The 27,648-nt window shown below is 38.4% G+C and overlaps 1 protein-coding gene across 1 annotated transcript in view; it reads left to right on the top strand.

The window, feature by feature from the left end:
• MTTP (microsomal triglyceride transfer protein) overlaps positions 1-18,891 on the top strand; it is a 71,699-nt gene extending 52,808 nt beyond the window's left edge. The window contains exons 9-18 of the mRNA XM_072118255.1: positions 1,972-2,140; positions 4,878-4,985; positions 6,359-6,571; positions 7,698-7,909; positions 10,191-10,288; positions 11,182-11,303; positions 13,725-13,952; positions 15,020-15,144; positions 15,877-16,047; positions 17,022-18,891. Coding sequence (XP_071974356.1) covers positions 1,972-2,140; positions 4,878-4,985; positions 6,359-6,571; positions 7,698-7,909; positions 10,191-10,288; positions 11,182-11,303; positions 13,725-13,952; positions 15,020-15,144; positions 15,877-16,047; positions 17,022-17,190 — 1,615 coding nt within the window. The 3' untranslated portion in view covers positions 17,191-18,891. The remainder of the gene's footprint in view (positions 1-1,971; positions 2,141-4,877; positions 4,986-6,358; positions 6,572-7,697; positions 7,910-10,190; positions 10,289-11,181; positions 11,304-13,724; positions 13,953-15,019; positions 15,145-15,876; positions 16,048-17,021) is intronic.
• The last annotated feature ends 8,757 nt before the right edge of the window (positions 18,892-27,648 follow it).

Raw genomic sequence — 27,648 nt, 5'->3', positions numbered from 1 at the left:
TATCTATTTAAGTCCTAATTAAATCAAACACCTTTATGGACAAATACACATATTACACCTTGCTAAATTCTCTAAGGGGTGTGCTTTCCAAAATGGTGATACTTGTTGGGGTTCCCCTCTGTTTTGGTACCACTACGGCTCTCTAAATGCATCCTGACATATGTAAAGGATGTCTGTCAAATTTGGCTTCTAAAAGGCCAACGCCCCTCTTTCCCTTCTGAGCTTCACTGCGTACCCATACAACATTTTATTTGCATGTGTGGGGCAATTTTATACTGGGGAGAAATGCTAGTACACATTTTTTGGGGTTGTTTCATCTTTAATGCCTTATGGGATACAAAAATTAGCCGTAAAAGTGACTTTTTTGGGAAAATGTTCACCTTTTTCCTTTTAGGGACCTAATTGAAGCAAACACCTGTAGGGGTAAATACACATATTACACCTTTCTGAATTCTCCAAAGGGTGAACTTTCCAAAATGGTGACACTTGTTGGGGTTCCCCTCTGTTTTGGTACCACTAGGGCTCTCCAAATGCATCCTGACACATGTAAAGGATGATTGTCAAATCTGGCTTCTAAAAGGCCAAAGCCCCTCTTTCCCTTCTGAGCCCTACTTTGCACCCATACAACACTTTATATGCAAAAGTGGTGCAGTTCTGTGCTTAGGAGAAATAGTTTTACACATTTATGGGGTTGTTTCATCTTTTATCCCTTGTGGCTTACAAAAATTTGGGGTAAAAGTGACTTTTTTGAGAAAATTTTCACCTTTTTTCCCTTTTGGGGCCTAATTGAATCAAACACCTGTTGGGGAAAATACACAAATTACACGTTGCTAAACTCTCCAAGGGGTGTACTTTCCAAAATGGTGTCTCATGTTGGAGCTTTCCTCTGTTTTGGTACCATTATGGCTCTCCAAATGCATCCTGACACATGTAAACTTTTTCAGCCATATTTACCCTGCAAAAACGAAACAACGCTCTTTCCATTCCAAGTGCCCCCCTGTGCCCGTACAGCAGGGTACAGTGACAAAATGGGTATTGGCATGCTCAGGAGGAATTGCCCTCAACATTGTAAAATGCATTTTCCTTTTTAACCCATTGTGAAGGTGCATATTTTAGTGTTCAATGAATCTATAGTAAGATAAAATTACATTTCTCTAATTTCACTTTCATTTATCTTTCACCCTCATGAAACGCTCAAAGGGTTAACAAAATTCCCAAAGGTTGTTTTGAATATTTTGAGGGGTGTAGTTTCTAAAATGGTGTCATTTGTGGGGGGTTTCTGTCATGTGGGCCTTATAAAGTCACTTCTAACTAAATTGACCCTCCAAAAGTAGGTTTTGATGATTTTCGTGAAAATCTGAAAAATTGCACCTAAAGTTATAAGCCTCCTAACATCCAAAATAAAGGAAAAGATGTTTGAAAAATGATGCCAAGTTAAAGCAGACATATGGAAAATGTTAGTTATCAAGTTATTTTAGTGATATGACCAACTTTCCAAAAAGTAGAAAATTTTGAATTTGGAAAACATTGTTTTTTTCAAAATTTTTGCCAAATTTCCATTTATTTCATAAATAAATACTAAATATATTTATTAAATTTCTCAACCAGCATGAAGTACAATGTGTCACGAAAAAACAATCTCAAAATCAACTGGATATGTTAAAGTGTTCCAAAGTTATAACCACTTAAATAGACACATGTCAGATTTTAAAAAATGGTCCGTGTCAGGAAGGTGAAAAGTGGCTTCAGCGTTAAGGGGTTAAGGGGTTAATATGGTATATAATAATGGGTTTTGTAAACTGAAAAATTCATCATGCATAAAATGCATCAAAGGAGAGATGACAAGGGTCCAGTAAATGTACACATTGATAGCAATAAGATTTCCTTATATGCTAAAGTTATTGAATAATAATTAAATAATAATTGTAAACAAGAGAAAATGTTCATACTGTAACTATGCTTTTCCCACAGTCCTCAGCTGGTTGATGCTGTAACGTTTGCCCAAACACCTGATGCTCTGGATGCTCTCTTGGAGTTTTTGGACTTCGAGAATGGAACAAGACCTTTGTTACAAGAGAGATTCCTATATGCTACTGGCCTCGCCTCACATCCTAATGAAAGCATGCTACGAGTTCTACTTGTAAGTTTATTTGACTTGTTAAAAGCAAACACACTTGTGAAAATATGCACAAAAGAACATAAAATCTACTTTAATCTTAAAATATTAACACCTGGAGAACACAGTTTGTGCTCTCAGTATAAAGCATTATTTCATTTTTTTCCGTGCTCAAGAATCTTTAAGACATATGGGGGTTTGCTTTTTTGCTTTAAATGTAACCCTTGACAAGCAGGTATTACTGGTATGAGGAATACAAGTCCTCCCCTTATTACCTAAATATATATGTCACTGAGGCATTGTACCTTAATAACAGCCATTTTTATCATATGCAAATGAGTGTAGATGAGGCAACTATTGAATAGAAGAGTCCTGTTTTCTCCAGGCTGCAAATGAACCACGCTTCCTTATTTTGACTGACAGCTCAGAGTCTATTCAAATATGAGAAGCAGGAAATCCTCTTCCTGTCCACTTCCTTTCCTTACCAGAATGTTATCCCTTTCACTGTTTGATGAATTGGTGCTGCGGGGGGTGTATGGAGAGAGCTCACAGGCTGAGCTCTCTCTATACACAGCGGGTGTCAGTTGTATAATACAGCTAACTCCCTCTTGTTACTGCCGTGGGCACACCTAACTTACTATTCCATGGGCGCTTCCACCTTGGATTGCCGCCCCCGTGACATCAGCCTACAGTCTCATGGCAGCCTACAGTCTCATTGAGACTTGCTGGTTTGCCATGTGTAATGATCTCTAATAGCCATCAGATGGCAGGCTATTAGACATCAGCAGTAAAATTTCTGTATACTGAAATACAGTATATTGCAGTATATAGTATTAGCAATTAGACCCTTCAGGGTCTGAAATAATGCTAAAAAAAATGTTAAAAAAGTAAAAGTTTAAATCACCCCCCTTTCCCTAGATCACATATAAAAATCAACAGTAAAAATCATAAACATGAGAGGTATCGCCGCATCCTAAAAGGCCCGTTCTATCAAAATGTAAAAAAGATTATTCCCAGCCGTGAACAACATAACAGAAAATAGCCACCAAATGTCCAAATCGCCACTTTTTCTCCATTTTTCCATCCATGAATACTTGAATAAAAAATTATCGCGCAGTCATATAGGTCCCAAATTTATATAAATTAATACGCTAGAACATACCACCCAAATTAACATACCGAAAAAAAAATTATATCTTACACAGGTCCTTACACCAGTGTGAAAAAGTTATTGGCCTCAGATTTTGGCAAAATGGAAAATATTTTTTTATGTACAAAAGATTTTTATTTTTTAAAAATCTATTAAAACCTAATAAAACCTATGTAAATTTGATATCCCTGTGATCGTACCGACCCAAAGAATAAAGAGAAAGTGTCATTTGGGGCGCAGAATAAAACCTGTAAACACAGAGCCCAAAAGAAAATGCCACAAATGTGTTTTTCGTCAATTTTACTGCACTTGGAATTGTCTTCCAGCTTTCCAGCACATTGCATGGAATATTAAATGGCACCGCTAACAAGTACAAATTTCCCCGCAGATAACAAGCCCTAACACGTCTCTGCAAGTGTAAAAAATTGAAAGTTATTGCATTTGGAATGAGGGAAGTAAAATACAAATGCAAAAACGAAAATGGGCTGAGTCCTTTAAGGGTTATGTAATGTTTATTGTGCCTGTTCCTGATGACAGGTTCCCTTTAAAAGTTGTGTTTACCAGTGGATTTATCTTTAGTGCAAAATTACCATTATGGTAAAAAAAAAAATAACTTTCTTGTGGGAAAGCAAAATATAATGGCTATTCTAACACTTATTTTATTAAAGTAAAACATTTGACCTGTTCACCCTGTGAAACTGTAAAACTTTTTTTCATGTTTTACTGTACTACTTTGTAAAAAAATAACTACCATATATACTCAAGTATAAGCCCAGTTTTTCAGCACAAAATTTGTTCTCAAAAACCCTAACTTGACTTATACTCGAGTCAAGAAAAAAAATAGTCAAAACTCACCTTTCCGACGTCACCCGTAGGTCCTATCCTTGATTTGATGCTCTGGTGCCGCCGCGGGTCCTTCGGATCCTCTTCGGGTCCCCTCACAATGCCGGCAGCTCACAATCAATGACTTAGGCAAGCAGCTGAAGTAATTCTGTGTGCCGGCTGAGCGCGAAGACCCAAGAAGGAGCGGAAGAATCCGAAGAGGGCCGAAGGACCCGAGGCAGCACCGGAGCATCAGATACAGACTGGGCAGGCTATATACTACAGGGGCTGGGCAGGCTGTATACTACAGGGGTCTGGCAGGCTATACAGTACAGGGACTGGCAGGGTATACACTACTGGGGTCTTGCTGGCTATATACTGGGAGGCTGTGACCAATGCATTTCCCACCCTCAACTTATACTCGAGTCAATAGGTTTTCACAGATTTTTGTGTTGAAATTAGGGGTCTCGGCTTATACTCGGTTCGGCTTATACTCGAGTATATACGGTACTTTATTAGAATAACTCCTTTATTTTTGTGTTACCATGTTCTTTTACAAGTTTTTTTTAATGGTGATACACCATTTTTTTTGCATATCCTCAAAGTATGACACATTGATATTTGTTTTGTGGGCATAAAGCACAGATACGACTGACACAGCAATGACATGTAGAATGCGATGTTATATAACCATCTTTAGAGTACTTCAATACATAATACCAAGAATTATACAACAGCAAGTACATTATAATCTGTTTTTATGGCAATTTTCTTTGTATCATTTTACAGAATAAGTACAAAGGAAAAATAGCAAATGATGAAATTAGAGAAACTGTGGTTATAATCATTGGTGCCCTAATGAAGAAACTCCAGCAGGCTACAGGCTCTGAATTACCGGTAAATAAACAAGTTTACTTGAATGCATATTTCTATGTTTTCTTGGTGGTGAGTCTCTTTTTACTTTTTGTCAATCCAGAACAATGGATTTTAAACCCTATTTAATTTAGGTAAATATTTTAGGCAGTAAATAATTAAAAAAAAACAATCCAATACATTTCCTTATTGTTTTATGCCCATATAGATTGTGAGCCCTCATAGACATGGTCCTCCTTTAATTTGTGCTTGAATTTGTTTGTGTCTTAATGTAATGTTTGTGAAACACCACAGAATTAATGGTGCTCTATTATCCACGGGATAAGGCCTAACTTGCTGATCAGTGGGGATCTCAGTGCTGAGACCCCCGCAGATTGCAAAAACGAGGGGTCTGTTGCTCTGTCAGACTAATGGAGCAGATGGAGACGCATGACCGTTCTGCTCCATTAATCTCTATGGAGCTGACGGAAATTGCCAAGCGCAGCGCTCACTGATCTCCGTCAGTTCTATAGAGACTAATGGAGCAGAACGGTCATGTGCGGCCGTCTGCTCCATTAGTCTGAGGAGCAACGACGGACCCCTCGTTTTCGCAATCTGCGGGGGCCTCAGCCAGTCTCAGCACAGAGATCCCCACTGATCAGCATGTAAGGCCCTATTCCGTGGATAGGGCCTAACTTTCCTTCATGGGAAAACCCCTTTAATAGAATCAATAAAGGACAAAATTTGATACATGGGCTCCCATGACAGAAAATGGCATAAATTAGAGCACAATTCTACACCAGCCGGCCACTGGAATAGATTTGTTTTTCTGGTACACAACAGGTAAAAGACATGCCAAATTTATTAAGAGGTGTATGCCACAATTTCCTTAAGTGCTCATTAACTGAAGACAGGTGAAGAATATGTTTTACATAACCTTTTCTTTCTGGATTAGGAGACTGATGACAAGAAAGTATTAACGCCTCTAGACTAGGAATCTACCTTGGTTCTAGCAGTTATACAACCAGGACAACTCAATCAGCACTCACTTGTTCGTATAAAATGTAGTACAGTCTTTATTTCTCCAGGATAAAAGCACTTATACAAGCATGAAAATGAAAGATGCCATCTAGATGTTTCATTTACATGGCTCTATATTTGTACGTTATAGACGAATAAGTGAGTGCTGATTGAATTGTTCTGGTTGTATACTTATTCAAGGGAGTGAAAGGCGTCACTCAGAATCAAGCTCCTGGGGTAGAGAGGATTTGTGTTTCTTTGAATTGACTTCTAGAAGTTGTACACTACACTGAGCGATTGCCTTTATGCTTTTGTCAGGTATGAGGTGTGGGCAGCTAAAAATGAAAATTAAGTAATATGTTGGATATATTAAGTCATCTTCATTGTTTGCTTTACAGGCAGTTTTGGAAGCCAAGAAGTTAATCTTGGACGGTTTACAAAATGCGGACAAACCCTCTGAAGTTAAGATGTATCTTCTAGCCCTGAAAAATGCCAATCTGCCAGAAGGAATTCCGATGCTGCTGAAATATTCAGAATCTGGGGAGGGTCCTGTCAGCAGCATTGCTATTAGTGCGCTCCAGAAATATCATGTCTCCTACATCACTGATGAGGTAAATTAACACAGAGGCCTTTTGGCTGCTATACTATAGATATATAGTATGTGATGTTCATATCTACATTTATGTATAAAAAACAAAGTACCAAGTTAAGGGAGCCCTCCCATTGGATTCATGTAGACCAACAGTCCCAAATTCTGAGCTTGCAATAAAAATTTCTCAAGCAGCATCTCATGAAAAATAGAATTAATCATTTGTGTTATGTGGAGATGCGGTTATAGCAAATTTTTTCATTTTTGAATGAGAATCTGGAGGAATTTTTATTGCTATACACACACTAATGGTATTATATTTAAAAAACGAATGGCCCTCAGAAGGTCTTAATTATGTAAATACAACCCATGAAAAACACAAAATGGAATCCATTATGTTATTATCTCTATAAATAGATATTAGCAATTTTGGCTAAACATGGCTGAAATATGCAGCTCTTCTGCGATCTTCCAATTTGCAAGTTTTGGAGACTTCCAAATGGTCATTCCAGCTCCCATAGGGTTAATAGGAGTTCTGAAAACACAGTTGTAGAGTTTTATTTCATTGGATTACAGTGCAGTGCCCAGTGTAAACCATGTAGGAACTAGAACGTATAATACCACAAGAAGTTTAACGGTTATACATAAACCAACAATAATAATGGCAGAGGGGTTATGAATCTATAGTTAACTCTGCATGCACTGCAATGGAAGTCCTAATACAACTTGCTATTGACTTGCTTAAAGGACATCTATCACCAGATCAAGGATTGTAAACCAAACACACTGACAAACTGGTCTGTACCCCATCTGACAGGATCTGGTGTTCTTTTAGCTTCTCGTGCCATGGTTTTTAGAAAAAAAGGCTTTTAAAATTATGCAAATGAGCTTGAGTGGCTCCATGCTCCATAGAGGTTAATGGAGCTTGGAGATTTTCAGGCTCATTTGCATAATTTTTAAAGCCCTTTTTTTTCTTAAAAAACAAGTGCATAAGAAGCTAAAAGCAGATCCTGTCAGAGGGGGCACACACCAGTACATCAGTGTGTTTGGTTTACAATCCTTGATCTGGTGATAGATGTCCTTTTAAATGTAGGACAATTTTAACTAAAGTGGTGACCTACTAAAATAGTTTTTTCTAATTAAACTAGGTGAAAAAGGTCATGAACAGAATCTATCACCAGAATTATAAAATTCATGAAAAGACAGTGAGAACGGCAGCAGCAGATATTATACTTAACAGCAAGCCTACATACATGGAGATAAAAAATCTACTTCTATCTATTGGAGAGCTCCCGCTAGAGATGAGCAAGTATATGCTCTCTGTGTTTCAGGATATTCTGCAATTTGAGATGCCAGCCAGGTATGTGTATGTGTGGATTTACTGGGATTAGAAGTTGGATGCTGCTGACAAACAATATTCATGATACAATAGGGCAATATATGGAGCATGCAAAGAAGATCTGTTATTACTGTATGAAGATATTTTCCCTTTCATGTTTAATATAATATTCACAGTACTAGTCAAAATGGAATGAGTGATGCCATTTAGAATTTTTTTTTAACTTTTGTGACTGAAAACGGATTACATGCATTAATATTAGTCCCTTACTGATGTACTCTCTAGCTGAGTTGCATCACACATCTCCACCAACCTGAATAGGGTGCATCCTCTTTACTCCCTCTTTGTTTCTGCAGTGATGATACTTCTATGCTGCAGATTTATGTGAGTGAATACAATGTATACAACTCTACCTCTACCTTACATAATTGTAGCTCCATATGTAGACCTTCACGTCGCAATCCTGTCCACTGGAAGACCAAGCAGCTATATGAAAATATTCACCTCTGATCTATTTTGGCATCAAACTCATTCTGCCTATGCACTTTTTTGGTGATACCAAATTTATATAGGTTGTATTAGGTTTTCAGAGATTTTAAAATATGAAAATCTTTTGTGCAAAAAATATTTCTTCATTTCACAATCTTCCAAGGCAAATAACTTTTTCATACTTTGTAAAGTGTCATATTTTGCGGGATGACCTGACATTTTCAATGCTACCATTTTGGAGATGGTCTGACCCCTTAATCACTTTTTCTTGAATATGTTATGTGTTGCAACATTGCAAAACAGTGACGATTCAGACATTTGGGCCCATTTTTCCAATACAGGGTACCCCACCGGGAATAACAATTTTTAGAACAGGCATTTTGGGACACTTGGATATCTGAGATGTATATGTATATGTGTATTTTTATTTGCATTCAAGGGAAAGGTGGCAAATTTAAACTTTTAGTTTTTTAAAAATATTTTAGTTTTTAAAACTTTTAAAGAGTTTCTTTTTACTGTATTGTTAGACACCCTAGTGTACCTGACCCTTAGGGGGTCTGGTCACTCAAACAATACAGCAATACAATACAATACAACAATACTACAGAATTGTGGTATGATGTAAAACTGCTCTATCTGTATATCAATTTATAGATATACCATTGTCATACATCAGAAGGAACCCATAGCCCATTGCACCTGCATATAGTCTCAAGATGGGGCTGAGGATCTCATCCTTGTACTTAATGGCAGTCAGGGGGTACCTTTGTGTAAGGCACAAAAATAATGCCTCCCCACATAAATACTGACCTACTGTCAAACCGGTCATACTGAAGGATCTTGCAGACAGCATAACATTCTCCCCAGTGTCTCCAGACTCAAGTCTGTCACATGTGCTCAGTGTGAATCTGTTCTCATTTTTGAAGAGCACAAGGCACCAATTGTCAAATCTGCCAATCTTGTGTTCAAATAGCTCACATTGATGTGCACTACCTAAGTAACTTCTACAGGGTTGATAACCTTCAGGGCTGATCCTTTATAGGGATTTTCTTTCTAATTACATATTAATGCTAATTGTTGTCTGTTCCATTTGCACAACAGCAGGAGAATTTGACCCACATTCATTGTTCATTTATAACTGGACAAGTTGATTTCACAGAATTGTAATTTGCATGTCGTTACATTGTGTTGCTTAAATCGAACCTGTGACCAGGAATGTCATTTTTATCTGATTCCGAAAGCATATGCCTCATTTTAGTACTTCATAAAACTCACATTACTTGGCTCCCTGCCAGCAACGTGCGGTGAGTCCTTGTTTGGGGAGGGGCATATGCAGCCTGTGTCTAAGTCTCCTCATGCATTCCTCCACTACACCATCCCCCCTCCCTCCTCTGCCTGCTCAATGCACATGACAGGTGGTGTGGAGGAGAGAAGACTGAGACACAGGTACATACCCCATCCACCCAGGACTAGCAATACGCTGCTGGCAGGGAGACACATAATGTGAAATAAAGGTTTATAAGGTACTAAAATGATTCAGAATGCTGACTAAGGCATTTTTTAAAACAGTATAGCATATGCTATTGAAACCAGTCAACAGCTAAAAATCACATTCCTGGTGACCGGTTGTCTGTGTCCACTAATATAATATAAAGTGACTCCTGAAAGAAACTTCTCTCATCTTTATTTAAATTTTGGCTAAAACATTTTGTAATATATATAGTAATGTACTAGTTTGAAGAATAGATCAGTAGGAGTAATAAAGTAGAATTAGTAATTTTACAGACATGTGTACTTTTATTCTTTATTTTAGTAAGCTTATTCGCCAAGTATTGAAGGATATGCGGGTCCATAACTATGATCGTTTTTCAAAGACTGGATCTTCATCTGCTTACTCAGGATATGTGACACGTATGTTGGATATCCTCTGTTTCCTTATACCTTTACATCTGCAATCTCAAGGCTAAGCAAATTCTTATTGTATAGCTTGTAGAGGGTGCATTGTGTCTTTAAAGAACAAGGACTGCTACATTATAGGATGCTCTTACCTGCTAACCGTTAGAGAGAGTCTGTTAAAATTGTAATATAATTACACTATTAAAAAGAACCTGTCACCAGAAGGCCATTTTTAGCATCGGACAGGTTTCCACACACACAGTACTGTATATTCCAGACATGTTGTTATAAAATATTTTTTGCGTATATATGATTTGTGAAATAAACTATATGAAACTTTACCTGCCTCTCTGCCAGTTTCTTCAGCTGAGTTCCAGGGAAGGGGGCATTTCAAATCCTAAAGTTTGTCTGCTACTTTGTATCCGTCTTCTCATCAGCGTTGCTTGATCTCCACCCCTCCCACATCCTCTTTCTCCTCCTCCCCCTGATGACCTCCTCTCACCTCAGCAAGCTATTCTCACGTTTTTGCAGTGAGGCCTCTTCCTCTAGCATGTGCAATGAGAATTGAGGGGTGACAAGCAACGCTGATGGGGGGAGGGATGCAAAGTAGCAGACAAACGTTGATTTGAATTGCCCTCCTTTGTCCCATGACTCAGCGGAAGAATCTGGCAGGGAACCATGTAGAGTTTCATATAGTTTATTTCAAAAATCATTATATTGCAGAGCTTTTTTTAAAACATGTCTGATTTATACAGTACAGCGCTCTAAAAACCTACCTCCTGCTAAAAATGGCCCTCTGGTGACAGGTTCCCTTTCACATATTATTGTTAGCAGTAGTACTTAGTATTTGTATAAAATCAATGTATAATATTACTGATAATAACATTATCAATGCTTCCATCCTTTAGGTGGCCCTGCCTCATCAGTAACATACAGTCTTGATATTCTATACTCTGGATCTGGCATCTTGCGAAGAAGTAACATGGATACCTTTGTCTATTCCAAAAACACAGAGCTGCATGCCATTCAGGTAATTGGATACATACCTAACTTAATTATCCAAACAGCCTACAACTTACCCTTGCCGGACTTGTCCTTTAGACCCCGCTCTGTGCGATAAGAACTTCCGGGAAGATCTGCAGTCTGACATGTCATATTCCATGCTAAATTAGCAGCCCAGCAGCTGTCTATTCCTACAATCCACCTTGAGGACTAGTAAAGTGCATATACTGTATTCCATTCCCTAAACAGAAGGCAAAATGTTTACATACTGAGCACATACTGTTCAGTGTTTCTGTTATGTTACCTCTGTTCCAGTGTATACAAAAGTAGCAACCTACAAAATACTATTCCTAAAAAGTATATTTAAAAGTTTATTTTTAATATTACACATGAAAAACATACATGAATCTATGAACTTACATTTGTTGTGCAGGAAAGGAGGAGGGACAGGTATATATATAAAATATAAAAATTAACAAGCATTTGTAGGTGCATAAATATCAAATCCTTATATTATATAGATATGAAAAGTTTTTATTTGTGACCTAAATTAGCTAAATTATACAGCGGCATCATATAACACATTGGGGTACAAACAAAATAATACATTACAGATTAATAACATAGTCATATAAAACAATAAGAATGAGGGCCCTTCTCACAAGTGCTTACAATGTATGAGGCGGAAAGGGGGAATACAGAAGGTATAAGATAATGTCATGATAATTAGATAAAATAGTTAAATAAATAATGCTGCTGCATGAACCAGTCATCAGCCGCCATCTTATAGACTAGATGAATAGGACCGCAGAGTAGCCTATAATTGTTATCTAGTGCTTGCATGATAATATATACAGGAGGAGTGCACAGGGTTGGTCAGTGAAGAAAAAGTTAAAGTTAGATGCATTTAGGAATGTGATAGGCCTGCCTACAGACATGGGTTTTATATTAGTCTGATTATTGACAATAGGGTATTCCAGAGAGCTGGGAGAAGACCTGGACAAGAGAGTGGGAGGTTAAAATCAAAGAAAAGAATAATCTAAACCACTGGAAGAGGGAGGCCCACAGGTTGGGTTACTGAGGTGAACAAAGAGAGATGGGGAGGTGCATCATTGTGCAGAGCTTTGTGGATGTGGGTTATAAGTTTAAACTGTATTTTGAAGGAGAAGGGCAATAACAATGGAAGAATCTGTGTAGCATCTGAAAGACATGTCTGGCTGCTCCATTACAAATAGATTGTAGAAGAGAAGGAGTCACAGTAGTTGAGACGAGACTCAATCCGGGCAAGAGGGATTTAGAGGGTTTTATATTTTAATAATTGTATTGTAGTTATTTAGATATTGCATTACTTTTTTATGATGTATGTCGAATTTCTGGTCTTTTGGATATACAAGTATGTCCTATTTATGTTTTGTTATTCCAAGAAAAGGGCGGATTCACAAAAGATTTTTTTGAAGTTCATACGGTAAGAGCATCCCAGTGATATACAGTGCAAAAGAGAGGTCATGGTCCTGCACAAATCTAAGCCTTGGGGTTATGGTGATACCACAGACAGAGATGGAAAGGTCAGGGTTGACATGGTTATTAGATGGTGGAAAAAGAAGTAGTTCAGTCTTAGGGTGCATTCAAATGGCCGAGTGGTCACCTGTACTGGATCCTGGATAAACACAGGGTTGGGAGGAAGAGGGGTAGGCATTCTTCACCCCTCCTCCCTACATAGGCAGACGAGCGGCAGACTCGGTACGGTGCATCGTATGCTCACCGATCCATGACTGGGAGGCATACACTTCAATTGGTGAGGCCAGATCATGGCCACCTCAATGAGCCCTTAGAAAGTTTACATGTCAGGTGGAGAGTGGACATAATGTTAGAGTCACACTAGGATACCACAGTGAATCTTTGTAAATAGATAGTTTTTTGGTTTTTTGGCTGATCATTATTTGAAATGATGCATAATAAAGTGTTTATTCAAACTTTGGTTGAATTTATTTGGTTTACTAGGACCGGTGTATACTAGGTATATTTATTTATGTTTAATACTATTATCACTATTAAGGCAAGCATGTCCCACTGCCATTTAAGGGCTGCTGTTGCAAAAAAAAAACTAAGGTAGATGTTTCCATTGCAATGAATTTTTTCCCAGGTGGTACATTTACAAGGGTGCTAGCTTTAAGCTTAGAGTTGCTAGATAGTGTCTATAGGTTAAAGTTCTTCATGATCATCATAGAAGAAAATAGGTATGGTATTCATGTATGTAAATTTTTTCTGTGATCAACATTCATTGTTAAAGTACTGTACAATTATCATATGGTCAAAAAATTATTTTCCTAGACCTGGACATGTTAAGCAAGCTATTTTACAACTGAATGCAAAAATGTTATGTAGGCAGAGTCAAAATACTGTATATACAATAGACTAATAATGGCTACATATGCGCTCTTGATTTTAGGTTGTAATTGAAGCTCAAGGACTTGAAAGCTTAATAGCTGCCACTGCCGATGAAGGAGAAGAAGACCTGGAGTCCTTTGCTGGAATGTCCGCCATCTTGTTTGATGTTCAGCTTCGGCCTGTAACCTTTTTTCAAGGATACAGTGATTTGATGTCAAAGATGTTTTCTGCAACGGGTGCCCCAATAAGTGTTGTGAAAGGATTGGTGCTCCTCACAGATCATTCTGAGGTAAATTAAAAAAGACATATATATATATGCATTTCCTTTAGGTGGTTTATGTGTTTTCAGTGCATTCATGATCTACTCCTTACCTGCTACATGAGACACGAAGAGGGCCATGTATACATTTCCAACACCTCATTGAGTTCTATCTCATATTGCATTTCATAGTGCTAAAGTGCTTTCACACGGGCTTGCGTTTTGCAAGCATACATGTTTACACTCTATATTTTACATCAGCTCATACAACACCTCCCAGTATTGTATATCACCACTCCAGCAACCCTGTCGCTCAAAAATACACAAGGAATTTTTCATATTCTATCTGTTCCTATGTTGTATGTTGATGCTCTGGTTATTGAAATATCAAGTAGTACAGACTGGAATACTTCTTACAAAAGTACAGGCAGTCCCCGGGTTACGTACAAGATAGGTTCTGTAGGTTTGTTCTTAAGTTGAATTTGTATGTAAATAGGAAATGAATATTTTATAATTGTAGATCCAGACAAATTTTTTTTGGTCTCTTTGACAATTGGATTTTAAAAATGTTGGGTTGTCATCAGAACCAGGTTCATTGTATTGTATGTTCATTGATCATTGTAGCCTTAGACTAAAGTACAGGAAATTACCAACATCCAGAGGTCTGTTTGTAGCTAGGGGTCGTATGTAAGTCGGGTGTTCTTAAGTAGGGGACCGCCTGTTTAAACGTGTAACCTAAAGCAAAAATTAAAGGATAAAGTTTGGATCTGCTAGTAGTAGTAGTAATAATTTAGTTGTTTTTGTGAACTTTGAAGGACATAAAGTGGTTTTCCAGGGTTACAAAAAATAATTTCCACCCCTGTAGTCCCTATTTGAGCTAAGCTTTATAGCAAAGTGTAATGTGCAAATATCCCAGCCTCTAGAAGTTCGAAGCAGGAATAGACATGACCCAACAAACTTGCAACTGTCATTGCAGCTATAGGTGGATGTCACATACATTAATTTTGGTCAAAGATATAATATGGTGCAATAATGAAAACATGTTTTAAATGGTCCACCCTGGGGCCAGTAATAATACTGTCCTATAACTTTCCTAGACCATTCAGCTGCAATCTGGGCTACAAGTCAGTGCAGAGTTCCAAGGTGGACTGGCCATTGATATCTCTGGAGGAATGGATTTCAGCCTGTGGTACCGAGAATCCAAAACCAGTGTTAATAATCGGTAAAATAAACTTAATACTCTTTATCTTTATGTACTCTTCAGTAGATTACTGACAAATCTTAGTGACAGGAAATAATCTTAGTAAATTTATTTGATGTCACCTAAACTAAAATAGAAATTGCAGAAAACTTCATGTTACCCAAAACAGTAAGTTAAAGGGGTCTTTCAGGAGTTACTTTTGATGGACTATTTGATTTTCAATGGTAGTTGGGACAGCAGTGACAGCACAGGGACACATAGACAAATTCCTCTGGCTCTGTGTGCTCAGCGATGTCGCACCTCCAGTTAACTATTGCCTTGCAAAAAGGCCCTTTAAGCTTTAAACCCAAACTTTGCTGTGACACTGAGCAAGCACATACTATTCCCTGATAGGGTATATGTAAATGGGTCTTAATTCTTTATGGAAACAGAGTATATTCAGTGGGATTTATGACAACTCTGACTGGACTGACATAAGTGTATTATCACCAAAAAGTTGCATCTCTGTAATTCTTCACTTTTTTGCATTACACATGTCCGTATTTTTGCTACTGAATGGATACTGAATTGGATGCAAAAAGTTGTGATAATTACCCCCATTTTGTCTTAGGAGTCTGCTAAGTAAATTCAAAATGATTCAAAATGAAAGAAGGCATAGTGAATCTATGTGATGTCTTCCCTTTGGTCATATTTAAGGTCATGTATACATTTACTTATACACATATATTATTCAAATTGACTTCTCGTTTGCAGTGGGGCCATGGTTATAGTAGGAAACATAACCATTGATTCTGAATTTGCAAATGCTGGGATGGAAAGCCGTCTTGAAACTGAGTCATCCTTCAACTTTATTACAACTGTAAAGTTTTCATCCTATCCATTTTTGGTTTGCATGCAAATGGATAAAGGGACATTTCCGATGAGGTAATTTCTTTGCAGCTGTAACAGATTGATCTGTATATTCGTAGATCTATAAAATCATGCTTGTATTGTCAGGAAAGTTATAGTAATAATAGAGACAGTGGGGGGCATTTATTATAGGAGTTACACCAGTTTTGTGTTGGCTTTTTTTTTCCTTACTGCGTCTTTTGCTCCATATTTATGAAATGTTGGCGCCACAATATTGCCTTTTCTGACACTCACACCTTTTTAGGGCGCAGCCTGGGAATCCAGACTCATTTCCTGTGCTTCCGGGATCCCGACACTTTTTTGGGAGAGACTTGTGTCCACACTTAGACCCACAAAAAGCAAGTCTACCATGTTCAATTTCCACTTCATGAATGTGGAGTCATTTAAGAACCATCCGGTTATGCACCAATTTATTAATCCCTTGAGCCGCAATCTAACATCCCTATCTAACTTTTCTAATATTTAGTTTGTTAAAAAAACAGAACCTATGACACTATTAATAAATGCAGTGTTATTTTTTGTAATAAATTACAAGGTTAGTAGAGAAACTGTGAAAATATTAATTAAGACTGGTATTTGCCAGATCCATTCTCAGGAATCACTGCATAGAAAACAGGAAGCTCCATTCTCTGTGTAGTGGCTGAGCTAAGTAACTGCAGCTCATATCTCATTCAAGAGGTCTGGCCAATACACAGAAAATGGACCTGCTTCCTGTTTTATCTGATCTGTAAGATTTCCAGTTGATAGACCACAACAAATCAATATAAATGACCTAATGTTAAATGGAGTCTATTACCGACCTGCATTGTGTAGGACACTTCATAAACTTTCCAGAAGTAGGTGCACCAGCAGAAAAAGCCACAAATAGATACAACTAGATACCATACAAAAACACTTGATCTACGTGTCATGCCTCAATAGACACATATAAATAAAAGGTAACACAATTGCATTATGTTTAATGAATATGCTTGGTTTTGATTTTGCAGGCGATACGTCACCAAATATGAGAGATCATCCTATGGCAAGTCATATGTATCTAGAAAAGGAAAAGTACAAAATGTGGCAGGTTCTGAGCTTCCACTTCATCAAGAGAACTCCAATATGTGCAGGGTAGTTTTCGGAGAACAAGAAGACTCCACAGACAGTTGGTTTTAAGAAGTAGATCTTTGCATTCCGTCACTGTGTACCACTGGAGAGTTGTGTATGTACTGTATGTCTTTGGTGCATGCATGAAGTTTACATATTTACACTTATTTAAGTCATTTGTAAAGTGTTAGGAAATAAATAAATTGTGGTGGTTACTAAGTGCACTGATGTTGTAAAAAGTGACTCTGTATTATCCCCTTCAGTGCTGACGCTGCCTAATACAGTACATTACCAAATAAGTTGACAATTTCCCTTCCATTCCCATTTGGTTATTTGCTTTTCAATAAATACTGTACAAATTGAGTTATTGCTTTGTGAAGTCACTTAATCTTTACAGAACATCTGAACTTATTAATATATTTTATAAAGAATGGCCAATAGTTGCATTTACATACCGTATGTATTAAAATATAAAGCCTAAAGTGAGGCATTACAGGCAGGAGTGAATTGTCCTTTAAGGAAATCTACCACTGGGGTAAACAAACTTTCAACCAAATACACCAACTTACGGGCCTGCTGACTCCGTGTGTTTTAAAATACAAACAGTCCCCGGGTTAAGTACAAGATAGGTTCCTGGGTTTGTACTTAAGTTAAATTTGTATGTAAGTTGGAACTGTATATTTTGAAATTGTAGCTCCGGACAAATTTTTTTTTGCCCCAGTGGCAATTGGAGTTTCACATTTTTTTGCAGTAATGGGACCAAGGGTTATCAATAAAGCTTCATTACTGACACGTTACAGCTGATTATTGCAGTCTGGGACTAAAGGAAAGCATCCAGAGAGCTTCACCAGAGGTCACAGTGGGCAGAGGGATCCGTCTTTAACTAGGGGTCGTGCTAATTATTGTTAAGGCAGTCCATTGTTGCCCTTCCAATATCTTTAGCTGACAGTGAATACATTTACAGAATGTTTTATAGATTAAGATAAATACATTAATAGTTACATAGGTGGTTAAAATACAGGGTTTACTACTGAGATTAGTAAACAGAACAGACCCTAGTTGATGCAGAGGAAAGCAAAATATATCCATTGCTATCGACCGATTTGCCCCCTACTAGCCATCCGACACACACCATAAAACCACATGCACATATTGCTCTTGAAACGCAATTAAATCAGGGAGAAGTTATTCCCCAACGCAGATGCAATTAGACCAAAACAACTGCGTTTTGGAACTAGCAGCAAGTGTTTTGCAAATATTCCACTGAATAGGTGATAAATATTATATTCTAAGACCATGAGAAGGAGATGACTGAATGAAACACTGGTTAAGTATTAATCCTGCTACTCTACTGAAACTTTATGGGAGTGAGAAAAAAAACCAAGTGTGCAACCGGTCATTGATCCACCTTCTAGCCTATAATTGTTAACCTATCCAGTGTAGTGTTATAAATGTATGTGGCTTGAAAGCCCCTTTAAAGGAAATCTACCTTCTGATTCACACAATCTTAAGTAACATCACTGAAAGAATCCACTTTTGCACCCTGATGTAGGATCTGGCATTGTAATAATGTTAATGGTTTCCTTTTCGTAAAAAAAGATGTTTTAAAAAGATTCTAATAAACTGCAAGTGCAGCGGTGGGCATCACCAGAGTCCCTCCAGGTTCTGGTTGCAGAGGCAATTACACACCACTGGAGCACTTGCAACACATTAGCATATTTTGCAACATTTTTTTAGGAAAAGGAGACCATAAAAACTATTAGAGGCCAGAACCTGCTTTATAAGGTATGAATCAGACAGTAGGTTAAATTCAGCCTCACATTTTGTCTTACCCAACAGTATTTGGAAATGTCAAAGCTTCCCCTGGCTTTTAAGCACTGCCACATGATGCCATTCTTAAAATAATACTTGTGATAAAAGTGTATTATTAAGTGTAAAAACCTTAATATGCAGCTGTGAAAGTGAATGTAAAGTATATCTCTACAAGTGTAACCAAGTGTAGCATAAAAAGACTTTAAAATAAAAAGTAAAATTTAAAATTGATATGTTTCTAGTTATCTTTTTGTTTATCCTCAAAAATGTAACTTTCTAAGTATGTACAGTGATAAATAAAAAGTACTTGGGTTCTGCAATCAGAATTCATCACATCAAGCTGAACATTATTGTGCAGATTTTTCTGCAGAATTTATGGGAAGAAGAAATTTACAGCAGATCCACAGCATAGAATTGAAAAGTATGCAGATCCATCGATTTACTATCCATAATTTTACAATCAGGTAATTCAAAGTGATTGTCAAGATTATGTAAGAGTATATAGATTTAATTACAAAACAGATAGGTCATACATTTCTTTTAAAGGAGCGACATGAGACCCAAGGGTTACAAAGCACACAGTGGTTCTTTTTATAAGGGTTGTGCCTGTTATTATGGTTGATGTACCAAATACAGATCCTAGACAGTAGAGGCTAGAACCACGGCCTCCTTGAAGATTTTCCAGGAGACCATTTTAATGAACATTTTATTGGCCGAGATGAATCAACCACTGAGATAATGTTAAATGGGTTAGGCACTGTTTTACATAAGCTGCCCATGTGCCTTTATTGCCTTGTGGATAATCCCTGAATGTTCATCAAGTGACTAGCAGTCCTGTTACTTACTTTTGTACTGTGTGCAGACTCTCCACCATTATTTGTTTACATGTCTGAGCTCTGCTGAATAGGAAGGGCTGCAATAGGAGAGTTAGGACTCATCCTGTTCCCTCTCCCTCCCCTATTCCAGTCTCTGTAAGTCTCCTTTAGTGAAAAGTGAGACATGGGTGAAGTAATGCGGAACGCCTAGAGCAATGAGAGAGAGGAAGCTGTGTAAATATGCAGAGGGCATGGTAAAAACGGGGAAAGGCTGAAGCTTTCAAAAGAGGCTAAGACACGGGTACATGCAGAGACACATCTAATAAAAGAGATTTATTGAAAAGTGTAAATAAAGGAAATATTATTATAATCAGTGTATATTGTGATCGTGCTTGGATTGGAAGGATGATACTCCACCATTCTTGGAACTACCCTGTTTCCCCTAAAATAAAACACTTCTTGAAAATAAGACCTAGGGGCAGTCATTTCTACAGCTCCCCCCAACCCATACATCAGTATTAGTAGATTATTTAGATACTAGAAAAGGTAGTGACATAGGTGAAGAATTCATGGGATAAAATCACTGACTATGTGTTGCAAATATTCTACAAGCAGCTACCATCCCAAGGAGGGGTCATTTATAAAAAGTTTTATTGCTAAACATAAGAGATTGCGGTCAATGATTCTAATAGGAATGGAGTCACAAGAAATTCGGCATGAAAATCAGAGTTTGGAGAATTATAAGGAAATTGGAGAGTTAGAGAAATTGTTGATTTTTTCAACACTAAATGTGAATTCTTGTTCTTGAAAAATAATACATCCTCTGAAAATAAGACCTTATGACTCTTTATGAGACGATAAAGTAAACTTCTTGGCTAACTGAAATATAAGATGTTAAAAGCTTTCGGGACATCTTAGGTCCCTTCATCAGGCAGGTGTACACCATGAACACAGACGTAATGCAAACAAAATGTAAATGAAAGGACAATACCAATAACAAAGTTGAGACAACAGGTCCTTAACCCCTTCCCGTTCTGCAGGACAACATGTCCCACAAAAAACAAGCCCTCAACCAGCTCCGTAGCCAACAAAGTAAAAATGTTATGCCACTCGGAAGACAACGATGCAAAAATGATAGATTTTTCCCCACATTAGGGTTTTGTTTGGCAAATTTAGTAAAACATAAGAAAAAAAATATCTAAGTATGGTATCCCCATAATCGAAGTGACCCATAGAATAAAGACTGGGCATAATTATCAGAGGCCCTGAAACAATCGCAAATGCTAGCCTATTGCTAGCACTTGCGACTATTTAGCCCTCTCCACCACCTTCATGCCAGTCGAGCTTGAAAGGGCGTGAGGGGGGGCCCGGTCGTCCGGGAGTGGGCCGGTATGGGGCGTTACTGTCCCATCGGCGCACTCGCTGCCGCCGGCAACTTTCAGGTCCCTGCCTGGCAAAGAATAAACGCGGCCCAGCCTCCTGCCCCGATACATCAAGAGGCATGTTTATTAGGCTATACGTTGAACACCAAAAAAAAAGTCAATATTCAGTACAGAATTGATGCTTTTCTACTCCTGCCCTCAAAAAAAAGTTCCTAAATTTTCAACAATTGGTTACCAAAATGGAAACACTAGAAAAAGCATCTCGTTCTGCAAAAATTGATGCTGTCACATGGCCCCAATAACGAAAAAGCTAAAATTTTATAACCTACAAAAGGGTCCAGTGAGGAAATTGTACTCGGGAGAAATTGCATAACACATTTTAAGATGGGTTTTATCTTTTGGTAATGTGTAAATTTTAGGGCTAAATGAACGTATAACCGACAAAATCTGACCATTCTAAATTTTACTTCCATATTGATTTAATTACTATGAAGATCAACAATCATTTCTAAAAGTTGTTTCTGATAGTTTGAGGGGTGAAGATTTGAAAATGGGTTGACTATGTAGGGGGCTTTTAATGCTAAGCCGCGTGATATCGAAATAATGAAAATGTAAATTAGACATATGGGAAATGTTATTCAGCAACTTATCTAGGTGGTAAATCTATCACAATCTCAAGGAGGTAACTTTATTTGACCTATCAAAAGCAACAGGAATTCCTTCAACTGGCTAACACGGCACAAAACTTTTCTTTAGGAGCAAAAATTAATATAAGACACTGCCTTATTTTTGGGAAAACACGGTAATTACTTCCTGGTAGTCAAACACTTATTATTTATTTATTTTTTCTTTATTTAGTTGAATTACCATAAATATTTTGAAGTGTCTCCTCCTCCTCCAATTAATCATCTTTAAAAGAAACATTTAAAATCTTATCCCCCAAATATCTGACTAGCATAAGTCGAGCTGACTAGTTGATCCGAATAGTTGTGGAATTAAATATTTACAGTAGGAAAGCCGTTCCATATACAAGACATCAGTTGAAACATGGATTACTACTGACATAGAATTGTGTAAGGACAGGAAATTCACAGAAGTGAATGAAGTAATACGTTTTATAAATGTGCATTTGTCACCCACATCTTTTGTGGAGTAAATGAGTCCTCTGTAAATGCATACAATATCCATGAGGTCAGTTAACATGACTGGTTATTAGCTGTCCGACAGCTGAGCATAATGAGAGTGCCTGTGGCTTTATTCTGAACAGCTGTGGGACCTGAGGTAACTGCTTAAAACTCACAGACACCATGACTACAAGAACAACAAAACTGTTAATCTTCCAAAAATATGGTATCTTGCAAATGTGTGTACTGTACAGTGCACTATGACAACCATGTAAAAATGGCTGCAGGTCATGCTTGGACCTTTGGATTACAAATGATTTAAAAAGTCAGGGAGGATTATCACTGGGATATTTTATGTTATCTGCAAAGCCGGATGACAGTTTCATTGGAGACAGAGACACAGATAAACCCACAAAGATAACAGAGCTACTATAGTAGAATGAAACAAGAGATTATAGATCTGTTTGCCCCTTCCCACTCCAGAAGCATGGTTATATATAAGTCTGTGTGTCGTTTCAGTCTATCGTTCTAGCACAGTACTTGGACACCTTTTCTTGAGGATATCATGTACTCATGCAAAAAAGGTTCAGAATCATCAAAAAATATGTTATTTAGTACAAATAAGTATTAAAAGGGACTCTGTCATCAGATTTTACCCAATAAAACTAGAAACATACCGTATATACTCATGTTTAAGCCAAGTTTTTCAGCACAAAAAATGTGGTCTAAGCGCAAAGACAAGTGATGCATCTCCAAGAAGAATGAATATTCTCTATCATCTGGGTGCAGATATCTCCAACTGTCGGTTAACCCCGAATCCAATGCCAGGTCAGTCTGTGTCTGTGAAACGTATTCTCATTGCGATCTGTCCTCTAAAGGATGCATCACTTGGTTGAAGTCTCCCACTACCACTAAGTGTTGAGACATATCTAGCGCTAGCTGTGACATCAGACATATGTAGAACGGTTGTTGTTCAATGTAAGGGGCATAGACAATATAGATACTCAATTCCACTGCAGGAGTATCTAGAACAACCTGTAATATTCTATTATCATCAGAGATCGAGTGGGATTCCAAAAAGTTTTTGTTAGTCAAAAGCAGAACCCGCCCTCATTGGATTATTAGGAGCCTAAAGCATCGGCCACCCATAGTCGCTTCATGAACTTGGTCTCTTTGCTGACTAGATGGGATTCTTGCAATAATAACACATCCACCTGTAAGCGTTTCAAGTGCATAAGACAAAAAATCAGGAATATTCATCCATGTCCACTGGTGTGGATTCAACACAGAAACCTTTGGTGACATCCCCATTTTCCATCAGATAACAGAAACATTCACCCTATGAAGATACAGAATCTCCCCACATTAACTTACAGCTAGGGGTAATGTCCATTGATACAACACTTAGGCTTCCTGCTTTCTAGGCTTCCTAGAGTTGATAAGTCTATCTCGGCTGCCTCTCTGAACGCTGCTGCTTCCCTTCAGATGCAGTTTGGGAGGGCGGTCCCAGGTTAAGGCCAGGCAAAGATGATGGAGCATCTCGGCCTCTAGATTAAGTCTGCCAAGTAGACAAGGATCTGATGGCAGCCTCTGCCATGCTCGGGCCACTTTAAGAATCGCTGGATACACATAATAATATCCACACTGACTGAATAATTCTCACACATGAAATAAGTCTCACCAATAAGTGATGTCTACACAGACCCCAATTTAGTAATGTCCACTACAACCCTGCAGTATATAATGTCCCAACAACACCCCAAGTATTTAACAATCCCCAAAGAAATTGATGTTCCCCGAAGACACCAGAAATTTATGTTCTCTGCAGCCCCCTCGACAATAGATGTCCCTCCTGCCCCTCACATGAATTGATGCCTTCCCATTCCCTCCCAGTAATTGATGTCCCCCAAAGCCCCAGAGCAATTGCTGTCCTTCACAACCACCTCAAAAATGGATACATCCCCAAACCCCCAACAATGGATGCCTCCCCTCAGAGATGGTTGTCCCCACTCCCAGCAATGGATGTGCCCCACAGACCCCCAGCATTTGGTGTTCTCCCCCTCCAAGCAATTCATGTTTCCCACAAATCCCCCCTCCCACAAGTTCCTATTAGCTCCCCAGCAATGGATGTCATATACAGCCCCCCAGAAATAAATATTCCACCGCACCTATGGATGCTCCCCCACCAGCCCCTTATCATTGGATGTCCCCCCACCAGCCTCTCTTACCAATTGATGTTGCCCTTAGCCTCACCTCCATCAATGGATGTGCCCCCCTCTCAGCAATTGATGTGTCCCACAAATCCCACACAGAAATTAATGTTCCCATTACCTCCCATGCAGTGGATGTCAGCCACAGCCTTTCCCACCCCACAAAATTAATATTCCACCCCAGCCCCCAGCATGGGATGCCTCCCCCAGCAATGGATTTTGCCCAATTAGCCCCTCTCAGCAATTGATGTTGCTCCCAGACCCACCCCAGCTATATCCCCCCATAAATTAATGTTCCCATTAGCTCCCCAGTAATGGGTTCCACAGCAATGGATATCACCCCCCCCCCCCATAAATTAATATACCCCCCAGCAATGGTTTAAATACCCACAGAAATTAAATAAATGTACCACAGCAAAATATGCCCCCGGTCATTTAATGTGCACCAAGCAAATTGAGGCCCCCCTAGCAACTTCCTAAACTGTGAATTAAAAAAACAATCTAATGCTCACCTTCCTTTCTTTCCTCTGTCCTCTTCTCCTTTCCTCAGTGTGCAGGACAAGTCGCGGTGACATCACCAGACCACATCTCTGCCTCCTAGCACTGTAGTCAACTGGTAGAAGCAGGAGACATGGTTTAATGACGTCACCATGTCGCCTGATATTTGTAGTGAAGGAAGGAGCCAATGGTTCGTTCTCCACTGCAGCACTTGCCTCTATCCGCATCCGGAAGGGATGTGGATAGAAGTAAGAGTGGGGAGAGGACCAGAGTCCAATTGATCCAAGGCACAGACCAGAAGATCTGAGGCACAAGTCCCGCATCTTTTAGCCTAGTGACACCCCTGTTTAAAACATTCAAATGCTATAGCCACTTAGTGACATAGTGACACAGGGCAAAATGGTACTGTGTCCCAGAGGCCAAAATAGGCCGAGTCCTAAAGGGGTTTAAGGGGTTTGCCCATGAAAGAAAATTCTAAAATTTCAATCCCCTAGTGATGTTTACACAATAAAGATAAGTTTAACTTACTTTATAATTTTAATCAGTTTTATTGCTGTTTTTGCTCCTATCACTCATTGTCAGTGTCAAATTCCAAAGTGTGGGCCAGGACTCTCTAAGCAGACACATTATGATCCCTCTAGTGCTGTGAAATGCTGTGTGCTGATAATGTGGTTACATTATCAGTGTCCTGGTTTACACTTTCATACACTTTCATTCACTTTCAGCTTCTGAAAATGCACTCGTATCTGACACAGAAAGAGAGAGATGAGGCAGATCAGAAATAAGAGATGATTAGATCCATGAGATCCATACTACATATGAAATTCTCAGCTTTGCGATCACAGCCATAACATACACAGTCAGCTCTGCTGTTCCTTCCTCCCCCTCCCCTGGATTAAGACCTTATCTGTCTGTAGCTTGTAGCTTTACTCTCCTCACACTGCTTGCTGACAGGAAGTCTGTGTGTGTGAGCTTGTCTTGGAATGCAAGGGTGGGGGCTGCTGCAGAGAGGAGCTCAGCGAAGCATCAGACAGGAGAACAATGTGTCCTGCCCGACCCTAGACTTTTGATATGTGATCAGATTCAGGGGCAACCAAAATTGTGTACACCAGGACTGATAGAGACTTTTTTGAATTATATCTGTGAAATTTTGTATTTTTGTTTACTAACCCTATTGATGACAAAACATTAGATATGACAAAATATCATTGTTACTTAGACATCAAATGTCATAAATGCAGCTTGATGCCGCAAAACATCAAGAACTTTGTTTCTATATTGCTGGGCATTGAGGATTAAACTCTTCACTTTCAGATTGATGTTTGAAAGTAATGCTCATAGAATACTACTGCAAGGGAGACAGCAGAAAGGGTTAATTTCACTGCTTAGAGCTGTGTAAACAAACAGATAAGAGGGAGAGTGGATCTGCCTTGACAATGGAGAAGTACACTGTTACTAAGGGGCATTGTGTAGCCTATTTTTTTTTTTTTTTTTTTTACAAATTAAGCACATTTTCTTAATGAGGTAATGAAGTAAATAAGAAAGAAGTTCACAACAAACCCCCACAAACACAAATATTTCTCACGGTCATATTTAATATTCTATGTCATGTACTGGGAAGCTAGAAAAAATACAAATATGGTGAAATTAGCCAAAAAAAAAACATATGTGTCATTTTCTTGTGGGCTCGGATTTTAGGACTTTTAATGTGCACTCCAAATGACACCTCCACTTTATTTTTTGGTACTGTACAAACACAGAGGTACCAAATTTGGATATGTTTTATGATGTTTTAAAAGATTTAAATATATTCAAACCTTTTGTACAAAAAGTCTTCATTTTGCCCTATTCTGACACTAATAACTTTTTAGACTTTGGTGTACTGCAGTGTAAGGTGTGATTTTTTTGAGGGATGAGATTACATTTTCATTGCTACCATGTTGGGGACTGTTTGACCATTTAGACACTTTTTATTAAAAATTGTATTGCATCGTATTGTATGACAATTGGGTGCAATTTTCCATTGTGTACATTGATCGTCGAGAATAATCATTTTGGCACATGGCAATGCTTGTGATTTTACTTTTTTATTATTTATTTTATATTAATTATAGAAAAAGGAGGGTGATTGGAACTTTTAGTTTTTTTGTCATTTTTTTATTTTTGTAAAAAAAAATGTACATTTTTTGCTGCATTTTTAGACCCCCTAGGTTGCACCAAATGGGGATTTTGAAGTACATAATGGCTGCAATGGCTGTTGATCGTCTCGCCCCAATGATGTCACAGTGCACGATAATTGCTGCCAAGATGGCGGTGTCTACATGCTGCCAGCAGCATTTAAATGGTTAGCGCCAACATTTGGTGCCGGCCTGCATTATGCAGCAAACATCTGTTCAGCATTAAGAGGGTTCAGACAGTTAGCCCTCTTCAAAAACCCTACCACAAAACTACTATTAAACTACCACAACAGAACATTCGGCTTCAGGTCCATTCCTCTTAATCATTAATATTTTGTGGCTGTCACTCAGCTACAGGGAGCTTCAGCTCCATCCATAAGTTTTCTATGCGATTAGGGTGTTGAGACTATGGCTACTCCATGACCACAATGTGCTTCTTTTTGATGTCCTGGGAAGGGAAATAGGTTGTCTCTTTGCCATTGTATAGTACATGGCTACATGCATTCTTC

This window comes from Engystomops pustulosus, chromosome 1 (assembly GCF_040894005.1).
Source record: "Engystomops pustulosus chromosome 1, aEngPut4.maternal, whole genome shotgun sequence".
Lineage (NCBI taxonomy): Eukaryota > Metazoa > Chordata > Amphibia > Anura > Leptodactylidae > Engystomops > Engystomops pustulosus.
This window is presented reverse-complemented; position numbering and strand designations above follow the sequence as displayed.